We start from the raw sequence: 18,666 nt of genomic DNA, 5'->3' as shown, positions 1-18,666 counted from the left end.
CGAAGCTCAAAAGATCTCGCAAGCCAAGCCCCATGGAGCTTTTGACCAAACAGACACAAAAGAGGGCAGCAGAGTGAGGGGCCCCTTATCATGTGGGGCTCGGGACCCGTGTACGACCTGTAACCGCTCAGGGAAGACAAGCCACAGCAGAGAGCTCTAAAGATGTGGCAAACGAAGACCCTTAGCTGTTCTGGAATTACTCCATTCCAGAAACCTCACGATCATGTCATGTGTGTCCATAAATCATGTATTTCTAGAAGCCTGCCTCCCCCAAGCCTGATAGACACACAGACTGGCTGAGAAATCCAGCCTGTACTTCTGGAAATGAGAAATTATTACCTGCGCCTCAACACAGCCTCCCCTAAGCAGCCTATGGGAACTAGCAAAAGTACTGGTACCATTTTCAGACATTTCAGGAGCATGGGGTCATACTCCCTAACAGTCCTGTCTGCCTCCCAAGACACACGGCAGAAAGGAAGTGAGGGAATCTAACACAGAATCTGAGACTCGGGGGTCAAGGGTTAAGAGAATTTGTTAGATATCTAGACACCCTTATCTGTCACTGAGTGGTTCTGTGTCCATTGCTTCTCAGAGCAGGGATGGTCCCTAGCCGCAGCTGTCCCTCCATAACCCATGGCCCACGGCTGAGCAGCGTCCCCAGGACACGACGAAGAGCTGTGCACATCTCTATCATGGAAGGTGAGTGTGGGCGCCTGGAAATGACGCCAAGGTCTGCACGCTGACGTGGCTAAGTTCCTCCTCAGGAGTCGTATTTGTTACTTTCTACTGCTGTGACAAAACGCCAGGACCAAGGCAATGTGCGCAGGAAGGTTTATTTTGAGCCAAGCACAGGCCTTTAATCCCAGTATTTGGAGGCAGAGGCAGGCTGATCTCTGAGTTCAGGGCCAGCCTGGTCTGCAGAGTGAGTTCCAGGACACCGAGAGTTACATAGAGAAACCCTATCTTGAAATAACAAAAGTTTATCATGGCAGAGAGGCAGGACAGCAAGGCTTGGCAGCAATGGAACGGGAAGCTGGGAGTTAACCTCTTCAGACAGGAAGCTGGGAGTTAACCTCTTCAGACAAGCACAAGGGAGAGAACCTGAAGCGAGTGAAAGCGAGTGAAGCTCTGAAGTCTCAGATCCCACCCCAAGTGCCACGCTGCCTCCAGCAAGACCACAGATCCTAAACCTCGTCGCCACCAACTGGGCACCAAGTGTTCAAACACTCAAGACTGTGGGGGACATTCTCGATCAAACCACCAGAGACTTGAAAAGAATCGTATTTGCTTTAGAGACAACAGCAGTCTGTTGGGTGGGAGCCCAGTGGCAGGTAGAAGGTTCTACACAAAGGGTGGGGACACTAGCAGAGTGTTCAGTCCCCAGCAATGATGTGTTTAGTGGTGATCAGTACTCGGGAGGCAGAAGTAAGAGGACTGTGAAAACACATGCCTATACTCCCAACACTCAGGAAGCTGAGGCAGGAGGACCCCCCTGAGTTAAAGGTCAGTATAAAGTGCTTTGTCTCAAACACAGAACTGCTCTGGTAAGGAAGAGTATCATTCTGAGAGGGTCTCTGGTTCCTGTTAAGTTTTAGGGTGTGATGCATGAAGCTGACCTGAGTATTCACTGGTGGCTGATTCAGAACTCCATGGAGACGCCTAAACAGGCAGCAGGCGGTTGCTTCATTTGTGAAAAGCAGCCCCTCCCTGCCTGCTCTGTGACTGGTGAGGAAGCTAATGTCCATGGAGTGAATTTGTTTTGGTTAGGATGAGGGTGCCCTGTAGCACAGACAGTCCTCCTGCCTCAGCCTCCTAAATCCTTTGCGTGGTACAGCATTTTAAAGAGAAGCCCTCCCACCTGGCCTTTTGCAACTGTGTGGAAGTGACCAGCGGCTAACAAACACAGCTGACTGCAGGGAGGAGCCACGGGGGGGGGGGGGGGGTGTGGGAGCAGGGCCTTCAAAAGGCACAAACGAAATCCATGGGACAGGATCCATTCGAAGGCACCTCACAGAAGCCCTCTGACTTTTCTAGAAAAACTTCATTTGCTTTCCAGAAATGGGGAAAAATAAAAAAAAAAAAGAAATAAAATAACAACACAGCATTACAGTTTGAATGAAGCACGAAATCCCCACAAACAGGAACACTTTAAAAACAAAAACTGTGACTTCTTTTGCTTAAGTATCTGCTGTGGAGGCCCAGAGGACACTCAGGAATCAGTTTCCTTTACCCACTGTGTCGATGGAGGGACAGAACTTGGAGCTCAGCCAAAGGGGTGGGGGTGGGGGAATAGTCGGACCCATTCCCAGCCCTGGAGCCACCTCTTCCTCAGTTCCTTGTGACTTCAGTGTACACGGCCTAGATAAGGCCTGCCCATGACTTCACAGCCTACTTTCTGGGACAGTTGTAGTTGGTCCACGGCCTTTCCCCTTCCCTCTGAGAGCCGGGGCCATGCAGGGCCTCGGGGAATAAGCTGCAGAGGAAGGCATTGCTTTTTATGGACGTAAGCACTTCTGACTGAATCCAGTCCCCTGATAAGGATGGCCTCTCCTCTCCAAGCTTCTCCCTCATTGCAGCTCAGCCTGACCTGCGGCCCCCGCAGAGCCAGCACTCTGTCGGGGTAGAAGGCATCGCTGGAGGGGCTGCCATGGCATGGAACTGGTGAAGATTCTTTGTCCCTAGCTGGCTATTTCCTCTCCGTGCCTCCCAGGCCTGGCTGGTTTCCCTTGAAGAAGGAACTGCCTTCCTGGCCCGCCATGGGAAAGAGTCTAATTAAGATTCAAACCAGAGTCCATGTCCAGCTCCGGCTGACTAACCACTGCCTTCGGCCCCTAAGCATCCGCATCCTGAGGATGGGACCTCGGCTTCAGGCTAGGGTCCTAACGACTGTCCCCCCTGGCCCACTGGGAGCCACTTCTGGACAGAGGCGTCAGCTAGAGCACCTCAAAGGTAAATACACCTGTCTTGCTGTACCACCTCGCCCAGCACTGAGCCTAATGGGCTGGAGGAACGGCAGGCAAATGTGGCTCCTGGAGCAGATAAATCTTCTAAAATATGAAACTTGTAGAAAATCTGGAAACTATTAAGGGTGGTAACCCAGACTCAAAGACAAATACTACGTGTTTTTCTCTTGTATTCTACCTTTAAATCTTGACATAGGTGGGAGTGGCTATAGGCCATGAAACCAGAAAGGAGACCATGGCGGTGGTGAGGGGTTAGGAAGTCGCTCGATTGGGGGAATGCTTGCGTAACACGCAGAAGGCTCTGAGTTTGGTAAGCCTAACATGGCTGCATACACCTGCACTCCCAGCGTTTGATGACAGTAGGAGGATCCGAGTTCAATGTTACCTTTGAATACTCAGAAAGTTAAAGCTAAAGTGGGGCTCAAGAGATGGCGTCTTTGAAAAACAAATGAGCCATTTTGAGAAAACGGAGTACATGTGCTCTGAACGTGTACAAGAGGGTACTGGGGTGGGACAGTACAGGGGAGCAGGGGACAGGGTGGGGGAGGGGCAACAAAAGGTTATTTAGAAATGCCATAACAGGGGGTTGGGGATTTAGCTCAGTGGTAGAGCGCTTGCCTAGCAAGCTTAAGGCCCTGGGTTCGGTTCCCAGCTCCGAAGGAAAAAAAAAAAAAAAAAAAAAAAAAAAAGAAATGCCATAACAGAACCTTAGCAACTTAGAAAAGAAACAAAGCCCTGTATTTCATTTAAAATACAAGACAAATTGTTTAAAGCGGGATGCTATTCCACATGCTAAAAGTTTATGGTGATATTTTTGGATAATTTAAATATACACAACATTTTGAATGAGATACATTTCATATACAACAGAGATAAAATCCATCCATAAAAAGGTTTTAAGCTGAAGGAAGAAGTGGAGGGAGGGAGAGGGTGGAGCGATGGGGAGAGGGTGCTGGCTAAATTTTCTTGTTCGGACTAGCCTGATATGGAATGACCTTACAGCAGTCTTCTGTTGACAGAACAGAACATTAACGTGCTTGGTGAACAACTGTGGTGGTCAGGCGTTCTACTAGAAATGCCTGCCTGCCTATTTACTGCCTGCCTATCTTATTTACTGAAGACACCAACAGCTTAGTATGCCATGGCTTCTGACTCACTGTCCTGATGTCAGCCTCTCCTTCCTCAGCCAGCTTAGGGATTAATCACAAGCCAAGATATTTTATACTGAAGTGGCTGCTGGCACCAAAGCTGGTCATACTTGGGAGATCTGGCTGTCATAGATGTCCTTGTGAGGGGACAGGCATTTCAGGGAGTGTCATATGCCCTCCAGAGGAAAGGAAGTAGGGCAGAGGCCAGGATCATGCCACAGCCAGGACTTAAAGGATTCTGTCCCGTCAGTGATGCAGAAAGCACTCATATCACACACGCCAGAGGCTGCATCAGGAAAGACAGAGAAACTAGAGCATCAAGAGTCCTGGAGCGGGGTTGGGGATTTAGCTCAGCGGTAGAGCGCTTGCCTAGCAAACGCAAGGCCCTGGGTTTGGTCCCCAGCTCTGGAAAAAAAAAAAAAAAAAAAAAAAAAAAAGAGTCCTGGAGCAGCAGCTCTTAGTCACACGTTTCTTGGGTGCCTGAGTCCCTAGGCAGGTGCAGGCTGCAGACTTAATGAGCCCTGCATCCCATCAACACCACTATGCTTGGATTCTGTCCACAGTTCCACAACCACGTGACTTTTCTGTAACTATTCACCCTCAGCACTTTATGGGGCTGTTGAAAGATACAAGTGAAAACTTTAAATGTTTTCAAATGTCTGCCGGGTCCTTCTTTTGTCCTGTTCTTGATTTCTAAATATGGAGTCCACAGCTACTGCTGCTGTGAAGCAAAGCATACAGAGGCACCCAAGGAACAGAACGGACGCCATTGCATAGGAAGTATCTTGTGACCTTGAAAGCTAATTCCTGTGCCTTTTGCCTTTCCAGGCCTGGAGTCCCTACGAGACAGTGCCCATTCCACACCAGTGCGGTCCTCTTCCCATGGGGACACCTTCTTGCCTCACGTGAGAAGCAGCCGGGCAGACAGCAATGAACGTGTAGCTGTGATAGCAGATGAGGCCTACAGCCCTGCAGACAGTGTGCTGCCCACCCCTGTAGCCGAGCACAGCCTGGAGCTGATGCTGCTCTCCCGGCAGATCAATGGAGCCACGTGTAGCATTGAGGAGGAGAAGGAGTCAGAGACCAGCACCCCTACTTCCACAGAGGCGGAGGCCCTGGGAGGAGAGCTGAGGGCCCTGTGTCAGGGGCACGGCGGGTCAGAGCAAGAACAGGTGAATAAGTTTGTTTTAAGTGTCCTCCGTTTGCTCCTTGTGACCGTGGGACTCCTCTTTGTTTTGCTCCTCCTCCTGATCATCCTTACTGAGTCTGACCTTGACGTTGCTTTTTTCCGAGATATCCGCCAGACCCCTGAGTTTGAACAATTCCACTATCAATACTTTTGTCCCCTCAGGCGATGGTTTGCCTGCAAAATCCGCTCAGTGGTGAGCCTGCTCATTGACACCTGAGAAGGCATGACTCCTCCCAATAACTAGCCAGGTGGACCAAGGAACCCGGCTCCCCATTCCCAGCAATGGGACCCATCGCGGAACCATCGGCACCCACACCAAGTCCTCTCATGACTCAAAGTCCACTGCAGCCTAGGAGGGTTGTTTCCCAGAAGAAAGGGATATAGGCTAATGCTCTGTAAACTGGGAACATTCAATTTCTTCAGAGGCTCTTCCAAAAAATGGCTCAGCAACGCAAATGTTTCTCATCCTTCAATATGCAGGATAATTTTGGGGTTTGAACGTTAATTTTTCATAGATGTGTATTATTTTGAAAGTATCCAAATAAAAGTCATTTATTTTACTATACTGATTTTGCAGTAGTGTCACCCAGTAGATGGGACACTAGCTGAAGACTCGGACCGTTGTCCTCTGCACCCTGCAGTTTTCTCACTGGTGCCAGTGGGTTCCGGGAGACCCAGCAGGAGAGGCCAGAGCTAAGGACAGGCAGGACTGGCTTCCTTGCCAGACAGAAAGGCTTAACAAAGTAAACTGTGTGGAATGGTTAAATAGAAAGTTGCTTCTTGCGATAGTCTGAGTCGGATTTTCTTCTCTTGTTTTTTCAAATCTGAGCAGAGTGGGCGTCTGAAGGGACTTCCTCTACAGCAGCAGCAGCAGCAGGGGTGGGTAAGTCTGTGCCCTTAGACTAGAGCCTAGTGGACAGTTGAGTTTTATTTAATGGGTTTAATGTTTTTTGTTTTTTGTTTGTTTTTTTTTCCTGAAGAAGCTCAAGACTTCTAGTGCTTCTGGGTGTTAAAGTGGTGCCAGGATGTGCTGTCAGAAACGTCCCAACGGTGTAGTTACCAGGTGCTGAGCACCCAAGAGCCTTTGGAGCTGCGGGAGTGCCCCTCCCTCCCAAAAAAAATACTATTTCAAGCTCTATTTTAACAGCAAAATGTTATTTTCCTATCTATTCATATTTTGTTTTTACTTTATGAATTAAAAGATGCAAGAGAGAAACAGATCTGAGGAAGGCATCGGGAAGGAGCAGCAGCATTGGAAGGGACCAGGAAAACTGAGCAGAATCTCTAATCAATGCCTAAAGGCCACAGAATTTGACCGTGGCAGAGACCAACACTTACTGTGGTCAACATCTGCTCCTGCAAACAAGGTCAAGGAGCACTTAGCGATGCTCACAGCAGCATAGGAATGCACGCACGCACATGCACACACACACGCACACACACACACACACACAGACAAGGACACGCGCACATACACACGCACACACTAAGATGAGCAGCAGTCCCCAGGCCTCTACACCTCTTACCACCGATAACACAAGAGCTTGTTTTCATCTCAGGGAGACTGCTAATCATCTGAGGCCCGAGGACTCACTCATATAAAGGACAGTCAAGGGGTATCTCCAGGGACCAGAGAACAGTGGAGCAGAACAGCCTCAGATGCAGGACAGACTGGGCTGTAGAGTATCTGAGCTCTTCTTATTTTGTTGCCTGGGGTAGAACCATGTCCACTTTATTAATATGACAGCCATTAAGAACAACAGTAACCAAAAACCCCAACAAAGCAACCACAAAAACACCAACCACAGGGTTCTGAAGATGCTGGGAGGGCGTTTACATAATTTCAAGGTGGATGACATCCTTATCTAGACCAGAGGTCAACAAACTTCTTTTAATAAAATTTTGACTTTGTGGACCATGCCCTGCCACCCTAGCTCGCTCCTGAAAATGCACGCATCATTCCGAGAACACGGCTTGTTCCACGAACATGTGAGAAAAGCCTCAGGCTGAGGATAGCTCAGAGGGAAAGTACTTTTAGCATGTCTAAGGCCCTGGATCTGACTGCTAACAATACACAAAGCCAGGTGTGGTAGCGTAGACCCGTGGTCCCAGAATTCAGCAGAGAGGCGGCAGGAGGATTAGAAGTTCAAAGTCATCCTCAGTCACATAATAAGTTAAGGCCACCCTGAGATACACGAGAGGTTGTCTCAGATCACCAGCCTCCCACTTCCCAAAAATACACCTAAAACTGCAGTATGCGGAGAGACCGGTGCCCACCTGTCCACAAACCGTAACCCACACAGGGCCAGCTTCGATCGTTGTTTTGTGTAAGATACCCAGAAGTGTTTCCTAATGGGGGCTTTGCAGGGTGCTCCAAGAGCCAGCCAGCAGTGATGTCATCCAATACCAAGATCAAGTACTGCCACTGTGAACAGCAGTGTTGCTAAGGATGGATCCAGGCCTATCGATCATTTCCGATCGTTTCTGTACCAGCAACAATTTGTATGAGGTCTAAAACATTTACCACATAACAAGACAAACGGAGGGGAATCCTAGTAAAGACCAGGGATCACTTAAAGCAATGAGCCACTGCCACTTGTCAACTGCATAGCAAAGGTTTACCTAGCACAGGCCTGATGGCAAAGGCTACTGGGAAACAGGGCTGGTGTGAACGGGGAATTCTATTCTTATGCAACATAGTAGATTGCCTTCTAGTGTGGTGCTCCTACCTCAGTTTGTAGAACACAGCATCTATGCAGTGAGTGGTAGCCTTGCCTCTGACCTTTCACAGCCTCGAGAGAGAGGCAGCCTGCCACTGCCTGGTGTGTTTCTTGTGTCTAGAGTCCTAACAGTGCTGCGATCCGTGCGATTTCCACCATCTGACCCGGAACCTTCAGGTCGTCCCGGCCCCCAAGGCTCAGCCCAGAAAATAAGGACAGAAAAGGCTTCCTTCGATTTGGTTTCCAAATGGTTTTCAATAGTTCAGTAACAAACCCCCTTTAGTGGTGACTAGTGTTTTTTAGTATTTTTCCCATCATAAAAAAAGTTTCAGTTTTCAGTCTGGTTTTGCTGTGTTCTATGTCTCTTCTTTCCTCTCAGAATTAGTTGATCTCGCTGTAGAAAAGCAGATGTGCATAGCATCATTGATCAGAGGAAATACCTACAGAATAGTGGACTGCACCTTTAAGCAGTAGAGGATAAACTACCTACAAATGTGAATTTCTTAGTTTCATTTAAAAGTATACGGCTGTTAACCTTTCGTGTGCCAAATCTTAAGTTACATTTTTCCTTCAAAGCAATGTACTTTTTTCTACATATGTAGTGTGTAGTTAGCATAAATCATTGGTGCCATGAAGATTATTTTTAAATTCAATAAATATTTAAATACCGTAAAAGAATGGGTCTTTTTTTAAAAAACAAACAAACAAACAGACAAAACAAAAAACATCGTAACTGGTCTCACTGAGTTACCAATAAATGAACAGAAGGATGGCTCAGTACTTGGAGAGAACCCAGGTTCAGATCCCAGCACCCACATGGTGGCTCGAAACTGGCTAGAACCGAGTTCCAGGGCATCTGACAACCTTCTCCGACTTCCTAGGCAACACACACATGCATCAGAAACACATAATAAGAACACTTTTTGTTTTTCGATGAGCTCTCACTGGCTGGCCTGGAATTCACTAGGTAGACCAAACTGGCCTTGAACTCGGAGATCTGCCCAATTGATAGGATTAAAATCCTGTGCCACCACACTAAACTCTTAGATTTCGACCTTTGTGTTAACGTTATGTGTTACGAGTAGAACCCGTGCCAAGTATGCCTGTATACCACGTGTACTGTAATACCTGCAGAGGCCAGAAGGTGGCACTGCATCCCTGAGAACTGGAGTCACACATGGTTGTGAGCCACCATGTAGGTGCTGGGGGTCCAATTTGGGTCATAAAGATTTCTCAAAGACATTATTCAACGAAAATTCGTATCACTTTATTTCTCTGACGTACAATTGAGTATTCCCCTTTACAATCCAAACATACTGCTTAAGGTATTTATAAGTCCTTCAGTAGTAACTTTGGCAAATAATGGGAAAATGTTGAATACACTGTGATACCAAGCTACTGATTCAGCAAAATATATTTAAACATATATCATATATACATATATACATATGAAGCTCACTTTTATTTTAAAGCCCTCTAAAAAATAAAAATATTGTAATTTTACTTTGTGTGCTTTATTAATTTGGGGAAAGGGAAGGTGAGCCACATTGGCCTTGAACTCCTGATTCTCCTGCCTCTACTCAAGTGCTAGAGTAGATAAGAATTCTATCGTTTTTGGTTTCTTTAAAGACAACACAGAAATATAAGAATATGTTCTTTCAATCCTGGGTGTGGGATGTGGGCTGCTTCAGACCACCCACAGCAGCTGACTACGATTTGCCTCCTGCTCTAGCAGAGGCGTGGTTTTGCCGGCTGCAGACAGTTTCTGCGATTGTGTGAAGTTTGGAACTCTGGGAACTTTTCAGAGGGTGTATAAATGTGAGGGCCCCACAAGGGATGGTTAGTGGTTATTGGCTGTTCAGGAGGGTTGGTTGGTTATTGTTTGTTGTGATCAAAGAAGAAACAAAAGGGAAAAAATTAGACCAGATAGAAGTGGCACCCAACACTCGGGGCTCAATTTTTTTTTATTCCACCTTAGGACTGCAGCTGGTCTTTACTACTCTGTGGGTTCTCTTTGCCACCCTTTATCCATCCCCCACCCTTGACCTCCCAACACTAGGTGAGAGAGAAAGGCTAGAGGTGGGAAGGAAAGAAATGGGAGGGGGGGTCCCGGAATTTAATTTCTTTCCTTTTGCTTCTTTGAGCATGAGTGCTAATAAATCACAACCAATGCCCCTGAATGACCACCAACCACCCCACCCTGTCTACCGGGGCCCTAGCAGTTATACACCCTCTGAGAAGTTCCCAGAGTTCCATACTTAACACAGTTGCAGAAACTGTCTGCAGCTGGCACAAATCACGCCCCTGTTAGAGCACGAGGCAAATCATAGTCAGTTGCTGTGAACTATCTGAAGCAGCCCTGTATTGTGGGATTAAAAGTGACAGAATTGTCACTACACTGGGGTTACTAATTTCACATGAAAAGCTACAAGCCCCTTGTCTGGAGCGCAGTCTGTACAGTTATTCCCTAGATAATGGTGTGAGTTAAAACACAGTGCTGTCCCGGGCCATTTCAGGAGCTACCCAGAGGCAGAGGACAGAGCTCCAAGTGGGCCCGAGTCATAGAAGCCATCTGTTCTCCAGTGACTATTCTGGGATTTCAAGTAACACTGAACTGAGATACAAGGACTCAAAAACAGCTCTTAGCTTATGAAACTAAGTTCTGGCTGGGCATGTAATACATACCTACAGTCCTAGCACTTGGAAAAGTGAGGCAGAAGGACTAAGTTCAAAGCTAACCTCGGGTACATAGCAAGATCCAGTCTCAAGAACAAAGCAAAACAACCATTTAAGTTTCAAAGGTGGGGTATGAGTCAGCAGAATACTTGTCAAACATGGGACAGTCTCTGCAGTTCAATAATGTTTCATAATTAGATGACCTTTTAGGACCTAGTCCAGTGTTGAGAAATAAATATTTACCCCAAACTAAGTAAATCACAGATCTACAGATTACTATTGCATCAAAATGGTCTCATTATGCCACAAAAGGTTAATAATGACCACTGAAAGCTTTAGAATGTTAGAATTTTGAAAAGTACAGCCTAATTAGAAGTGCTGGAAGCGGACAAGTGCACTGGAACATCTTAGCACATTCTGCATGGAGGTCTCCCTGGGAAAGCAATGCTCTATTTACTAAGTATGCCACATGACCAGACAGATGCACGAAGTTGAGTCCAACAAGTCTCTAGGTTCCTTAGCTACAGAGCAATTGGAACAGTTTGTTGACCCTACCCCATAACTCAGGTTTCTTGGTGCATAAAAACATGTAACCTCCCACTGCAATTACCTCCAGCTAGAATATATCGTGTAGGGTGCATAACACTGAGGGAACACACAGATACAAGACACTCTCCCCCAAAAGAATGCACGTTCTTCCCCGTCTCATGGAAGACTTCTACCCGCCGTGGGTGGGCCATGCTACCAACTGTGAAGCAATCTTCTTGTTTAGGGTCCCACACAGCTTGGAACCTTGTTAGCCACCTCCCAGTGATAGTGTTGTGCCTAGTGGGAAAAACAAGAGCAAAATAGTGTTTACTTTTACCTGTTAAATAATTCAAAATAGCATAGCGAGAAGGTTAAAAAGCAAAGGCCAGTGCAGAAACAACTGCCGATGCCTGCTATGTCTTCTAGCCTTCCGTGTGTGCTCAGAGGGCAGTGACTCTCAGCCTATGGCAATGGTACCTTCCTCTGGGCCTGGAGAGATGGCTCAGTAGTCAAGAACACTGACTGGTTTGGTTCCCAGAACCCATATGATGACTTACAGCCATCCATAACTCCAGCTCCATGAGGCCCTCTTCAGCAGGCATCAGGCACACTCATGGTACACATTCATAGGCAAAAGACTCATACATGTAAATAAGTCTAAAAAGAGTTTTATAAACAAAAGATTTTCTTTTTGAAGCCAGGGTCATACGTAGCCCAAGCTGACCCTGAACTCACTGTGTAAACTTCTGATCCCCCTGCCTCCGACTCCCAGGTAAGGAGATTACATGCATATACTACACACTTCACCAGTTTATGCAGTCCTGGGAGTCAAAGCCAATCAAAGCCAGGGAACTTGCTTTTTACCTGAGGAGGACCTTGAACTCTCAATCTTCCTGCGTCCACCTTCTCAGTTCAAGGTCCTCCTCAGGTAATAAGCAAGCTCCAGGCCAACCTAGAATAAAGAGACTCTTCTTCAAAAAAACCAAAACAACAACAATAGAAAAAAAAAATCAAAAAATATTAGCAAACCAAATTCACAGCATACTAAAGAACTATACACTGTGGTCAAGTGGAGACAAGACTGACCCACCATAACAACATACCCAGTACAATATGCCATGTGCCCGAACACCACAGCAGATGCTGGAAGGGAGTCTGACGAAATCTAACATCCCTTCATGATGCAGTCACTCAACAAACTGGGACAGAGAGACAAGCCCAATACAATGAAGACTATACATGTGAGAAGCCCACAAGGCATCAGATTGATGAAGACTGAAACCTTTCCCTCTGGGATCAGAATAAGGTAAGGATGGCCTCTCACCACTTACATTGAACAAAGGCATCCTGTGTTTATGGCTTAAAACTTAATGTTAAAATATTCATACTACCCAAGGGAATCTACGAATTCAATGCAATCACAATGCCATCTTTTTTTTTTTTTTTCAGAAATAGAAACAGAAATCTTAAGATTCATACCAAAACTTAAAAGACCCTAAATAGACAAAAATAATATCGAAAAAAACATAACGAGAACCTGACACTGACTCCAGATGCTTCAACCTGACAGTCGGACCTCAGTCCCCAGGACACATGATGGCAAGGAAAACCCACTCCTGAAAGCCATTCTAACCTACACATGTGCCATCACATGCGCAAACCCGCCTGTACACGCACAGTAATAAAGACTAAAATGTAACCAGTTGGTGGTGGTACATGCCTCTAATCCAAGCACTCAAGAGGCAGAGGTAGGCTGATCTCTGAATTCAAGGCCAACCTAGTCTACGGGGTGAGTTCCAAGACAGTCAAGGGATTCACAGGGAAACCCTGTCTTGAAAAACCAAATAAATAAATGATAAAATAAAGTGTAAAATTTAAAATCTCAAGAAATAGCACAGCATTCAAAAAAACTGAACAGAAAAAAAAACCCTCAGATTTTAAATGAGTTTGTCTGTTTACAATAAGATAGGGGGAGGGGGTACTGTGCCTTGATTTTGAACATTTGCACTCAGAAATCAGTGTAAAGAAGTCATGCAGGAATTTCAGCTAATTTAAAATAACGTCAGGGAAAGCTAGTTATTTGTGTGAAATAATAACTCGTTTTTAGTAGAAACTGATAAACTAAAACATAACGTTTGAAAAATAAAAAGAATGGGCAAAAGTTATGAAAAAGGAAAAAATATGCTTAAAATGCAGCCTCTGAAAACTGACGCTAACAAAGCCACTACATGTATAACCCCAACTGTAAAAATGGTAAAACAACGACTAGAGAGACGCATGAGTGTGAAATGAAGTCCCATAAAGTAGTAGGTTCAAGAAGGCGACCAGAAACACAAGGCCAAAAGGTAAGGAGGCCACAGAAGCCCAGAATAAACAGGCACATCAAGAAGTCGTAGTCTTCCTGAATAAGGAACGCAGTATAACTCAAGTACAATAAAGTTCTGAGCTTTGACTGAACAGTCAGTCCCTCAGAGAGCACATGAGACCAGGAGTCGGGCCCCTGAGACCAGAAGAGCTCCCCTGACAGGACAGGAATCAGCTCACGGCGCAGCACAAATCCAGGACTATAGCTTCCCATTGACAGCCATAGGCCTAACGTGTGCCTTCTATGCACTGCTGCGACTCACAGCCATCCAGGGTCTTAGGAATTCTGTGCATGGAGGCCTACCTGATGGTGCTGACGAGAGGAAACTGGGAAGATAAGGAGCTGCTGTCAAAGACCCTGCAAAATAAACGTTGAAGACAATTAGTCATGTTACTTAGATTCTCAAGTTTTTCTGAAATAGTGTAAGTGTGTTTAATTAAGATACCTATGGTTCACAGAAGGAATAGAATTGTTATGGTTCACAGAAGGAATAGAATTGTTACTTTATATGGGATCAGACTCTAACCTCTGATGCCATCTTTAACAGTTAAGTACATAGTCGACTACTGTAAAATTCAGGCTGTATCATAAGCTTAGGGTGGAAATATCTAAACACTATCACTTAAAATCCCAGAACTTGGGAGACAGAGGCACTCAGATCTCTGAGTTCAAGGCCAGCCTGGTCTACAGAGTAAGTTCCAGGACTAGACAGAGAAACTCTGCTCCCCGAGACCCCCTAAAAAGGTATCTCACTGTGTACGCCTAGAACTGTCGATTCCTCCATGGCCTCCTGAGAACTGTAATTACAGTAGGTACTGCCACACTAGCTTAGCATGTACGAGGACAGTCTTGCAATAAAACCATATTCATATTCACGAATAAGCAAGCCAGTAAATAACATCCCTCCATGGTCTCTGCATCAGCTCCTGCTTCCTGACCTGCTTGAGTTCCTGTGCTGACTTCCTTTGGTGATGAACAGCAATGTGGAAGTGTAAGCTGAGTAAACCCTTTCCTCCCCACCTTGCTTCTTGGTCATGATGTTTGTGCAGGAATAGAAACCCTGACTGAGACAAACTGGTCTAACATACATAAGGGCCATGGAAGGAAAAGCACAAACGCTCCGAGTGCATGTATGTACAAAGATCAGTCTTCCTCTGACTCTCTGACTCTGTGACAGTCTGATAGTGATGGCCAGCAGGCAAGTGGAGGGACCCAGAATCCTCTGCTGGGTAGGTCAGGGTAGAAAGAAGCCATTGTCTGTATCTCATGTCCCCTCCTCGCCCAGCTGACACAGAACAATTGATCTCCTGGCATGAGAGCTTGCCTGGTTTGATTATTGCTTAATTACTGGAGGTTAATATAATACAGGAAGATAAACTCTGGAGTATAAATGAACAGAAAGGGTAAAGCCTGTGTGAGTAGAAGGGGGTGTGGGCTGCTATGCCCTCATGATGAACTCTGGCTCCATGTCCTGGGAATGCTCACTCTCTTTGCTGGACACCAGCTGGACACCCGAAGGCCATGTGTTCACCACTCTTGAGCCTGACCCAGGGATACACTCAGTAGATACTTGATGAAGAGAAGAATTCCAACTCTTAAAGAGCTTGCAAATTTCAAACAAGAGTAAGTAATCTTGGAGAGAACAGAATTGTCTTCCCGTATAGGTGCATTAAGTATCTTCACACATTTTTTCTGGGCTGTCAAGAAACTGGGACTACGAAAGCCTCTTCGGGTTTCTTTTTTTTTTTTTTTTGGTTCTTTTTTTCGGAGCTGGGGACCGAACCCAGGGCCATGCGCTTCCTAGGTAAGCGCTCTACCACTGAGCTAAATCCCCAGCCCCTCTTCGTGTTTCTTTAACTTGACATTATTTTTGTTTCTAAGTTCAACTGATTTAAATCAGTTTTGGGGAGGTTGCTATAGAAAAGTACCAAAGCTAAAACCTAAAACAACACCTATTACTAGCTTAGGCAGATGCATCATTTTTTACTGTTTTCCACATGCCTGAACGGCTTGCCCATTTCCATTTAACACACTATTAAGGTAGATCCAGAACACATCTATAATCCCAGTACTCAGGAGGCCAAAGCAGCAGGATCACAAGTTCAAGGCCAACCTAAAATACACTGAGACATCGGGAGATAGGGCAAGGGAGCACAAGGGAGAAAGAGACTGTGATACTGTATGTAACACTAATGATGATTCCATAGCAACCGCAGTAAACATAACTCTACTCTACACACACCATAGTTGCAGTCTCTGAACTTGAGATTTCCTTGGACACAGGTTCTGGTCTCCTTTGCTTACCTGAGCTTACAGTCAGCACATGTGGTCACCACTCGGTTACCAGTAACGGGGGAGAAGTACGCAGAGGCGATGCTCTTAGAGTGCTCAGTCAGGGAGATCAAAGGCTGGCTTTTCCCGGACTTCAGGCACCTGACATCATAAACATGAACGTCCCTGGGACAGGAAGAGAATTTATCAGCACAGCCCATGTAGCGAGCCCATAAAGTGGAGCTAAGCCCAAGTTAGACATGCAGAATCCTGTTACACTGAGAACATTTAAGACGGCTGGAGAGATGGCTCAGTGGTTGGTTAAGAGCACTGACTGTTCTTCCCGTGATCCTGAGTTCAAATCCCAGCAACCACATGGTGGCTCACACCATCTGCAATGAGATCTGGTGCCCTCTTCCTGTGTGTCTGAAGGCAGCTACAGTGTACTTATGTTTAATAAATAAATCTTAAAAAAAAAAAAAGAACATTTAAGACAAAACCCTCTAATCTATAACTTTTCAGACAGTGAATGGTATAGAAAAATGAATAAAAGGAAAAATTCCAAGGTATAGAAAGAAGTCCATGTTCCTGCCAGGCACAGAGATTAGTTTCTATTGGTTTTTCAGTATCTCCAAGAAACAAAGTAACACGAGCCAAGTTATAGGTCACAACAATTTTTCTGTTTATTATAAGTTTTCTTCTCATAAAAGTAGAAGTAAACACATGCAGTGGCAAAGGGACAGACATGAAGGAACAGATGTGAAGGGACAGGTGTGAAGAGATATGTGTGGAGGGACAGACGTGAAGGGACAGATGTGAAGGGACAGGTGTGAAGAGATATGTGTGTAGGGACAGGTGTGTAGGGACAGGTGTGTAGGGACAGGTGTGTAGGAACAGGTGTGTAGGGACAGGTGTGAAGGGACAGGTGTGAAGAGATATGTGTGGAGGGACAGACGTGAAGGGACAGGTGTGAAGGGACAGGTGTGAAGAGATATGTGTGTAGGGACAGGTGTGTAGGGACAGGTGTGTAGGGACAGGTGTGAAGGGACAGGTGTGAAGAGATATGTGTGGAGGGACAGACGTGAAGGGACAGATGTGAAGGGACAGGTGTGAAGAGATATGTGTGTAGGGACAGGTGTGTAGGGACAGGTGTGTAGGGACAGGTGTGTAGGGACAGGTGTGAAGAGATATGTGTGTAGGGACAGGTGTGTAGGGACAGGTGTGAAGGGACAGGTGTGAAGAGGTATGTGTGTAGGGACAGGTGTGTAGGGACAGGTGTGTAGGGACAGGTGTGTAGGGACAGGTGTGAAGAGATATGTGTGGAGGGACAGACGTGAAGGGACAGATGTATGCTTCTCCAACAGTTTCTGTTTATTAAACCAAAAGAATTCCTTTAAAAAGCAATTACACTCAAAACATTTCTATCAATGTGAATAAGAAATTTATCTGCTACTGTATGGCACAAAAGTCAGATGGGGGTCAAGAGGTATGCTCATAATCCCAACACTCAGAAGGCAGAGGCACATCTCTGATTTCCAGGCCAGTCTCAAGAAAAAGGAGAGACAGAGAGACACAGAGACAGAGAAAGCCAGCCAAGGTCTATGAAATAAGCCATGTACTTGTGACATGAGAAGGATTAAATCCTAACATTGCCTGCAGAGCATATCTCTCAAGCCTTGCCTGGTCACAAACCCATAATCCTTGAGAAGGTGAGGCAGGAGATTAGTAGATTTCAAAACAGACTGGGACAAAAAGGGGGGACCTTATCTCAAAACACACAAAGGGACAAACCAGGAAGAAAACAAGCATACCTCAATCCTGCCGTGATAAAATACTGTCTGGATAACGGGTGGACATGAACAGTTCTGATTTTTTCCAAAGACGAATTTATAAACTTCTCGTAAGAAGTCCCAGGTGTCCTTCTATCCACCAGTGACAAATGTCCACTCCAGTGTCCCACTAGCAGAGTAGAGGCATCGTCCAAGAAGTCAAAGGAGGACAGGCTATTTCTCTCGTTCCTGTACACCTACGGGAGAGGCAGTGGTCCTTAAAACACTGGGCCTAGGGAGGTGGATCACCACACAAACTGACGATCTGAATCCAATCCCTGGAACCCACAGAAAAAGACAAGGGCACACTTCTGTACCCCCAACATGGCACCCCTACTATGGCAGTAGATGGAGAGGAGGCCAGGCAGGCAGCCTGGTGTGCCAGCACAATAACACAGGCAGAAAGACTCTATCTGGAAACCGGGACAGGACGACAGACTCCCCAAAGTTGTCCTCACACCTCTACAAGTAGCCTAAGCTGGCCTTGAACTCCTGATCCTCCTACATTCTCTTCCCAAGTGCTGGGATTATAGAAAACATTCTTTTAGAGAAAACCAATGTTCACATCCCTAGTAAGGGAGTTATGGAACACTTTACCAAATGATGTCATTTACCGTCTATCATCTACACAGGGAATACAAAGCAAAATGAAAACTGAGGCTTGCCTGTATCAAACGGCAACCCACGCCACGGCCACACCCTCAGTCCCAAATCTACTCCATGAAACTTAGCAGAAAAAGAACTGACTGTGAATTCGATAGAACTAAATTACATTTGAGAAGTAGTTTTGCATCCAAGGGAAGGCGAAGATATATGACTAGATGTTCAGTTGTAACTGTTGTTGACAGAAAAACAAACATTAAAATTCTTTTGTTGTTGTTTTTGAAAGATGGTCCCTCATAGCCTAGGCTGGCCTCAAACTCAAGACAGACAACTGAGGTCCTTGAGCTGCTAGGACACAAGCATATGCCACTGTA

General features: G+C 45.8%; 2 protein-coding genes across 15 annotated transcripts in view; one reads left to right on the top strand and one right to left on the bottom strand.

Annotated features, from left to right (window-relative positions):
* Frmd5 (FERM domain containing 5) overlaps positions 1–8,695 on the top strand; it is a 270,865-nt gene extending 262,170 nt beyond the window's left edge. For 2 of the 3 annotated variants that reach the window (NM_001430431.1, NM_001430433.1), the window contains 2 exon segments: positions 593–699; positions 4,940–8,695. In NM_001430431.1, coding sequence (NP_001417360.1) covers positions 593–699; positions 4,940–5,517 — 685 coding nt within the window. In that variant the 3' untranslated portion in view covers positions 5,518–8,695. 3 annotated transcript variants of the gene reach the window in all.
* A 570-nt stretch (positions 8,696–9,265) lies between these two features.
* The window catches only part of Wdr76 (WD repeat domain 76), a 34,702-nt gene continuing 25,301 nt past the window's right edge, over positions 9,266–18,666 (bottom strand). For 7 of the 12 annotated variants that reach the window (XM_087652058.1, NM_001430425.1, XM_087652053.1 and 4 more), the window contains 4 exon segments: positions 17,672–17,886; positions 15,894–16,046; positions 13,893–13,946; positions 9,266–11,521 (listed from right to left, as the gene is read on the bottom strand). In XM_087652058.1, coding sequence (XP_087508184.1) covers positions 11,260–11,521; positions 13,893–13,946; positions 15,894–16,046; positions 17,672–17,886 — 684 coding nt within the window. In that variant the 3' untranslated portion in view covers positions 9,266–11,259. 12 annotated transcript variants of the gene reach the window in all.

This window comes from Rattus norvegicus, chromosome 3, assembly GCF_021556685.1.
Source record: "Rattus norvegicus strain SHRSP/BbbUtx chromosome 3, alternate assembly SHRSP_T2T, whole genome shotgun sequence".
NCBI lineage: Eukaryota > Metazoa > Chordata > Mammalia > Rodentia > Muridae > Rattus > Rattus norvegicus.
This window is presented reverse-complemented; position numbering and strand designations above follow the sequence as displayed.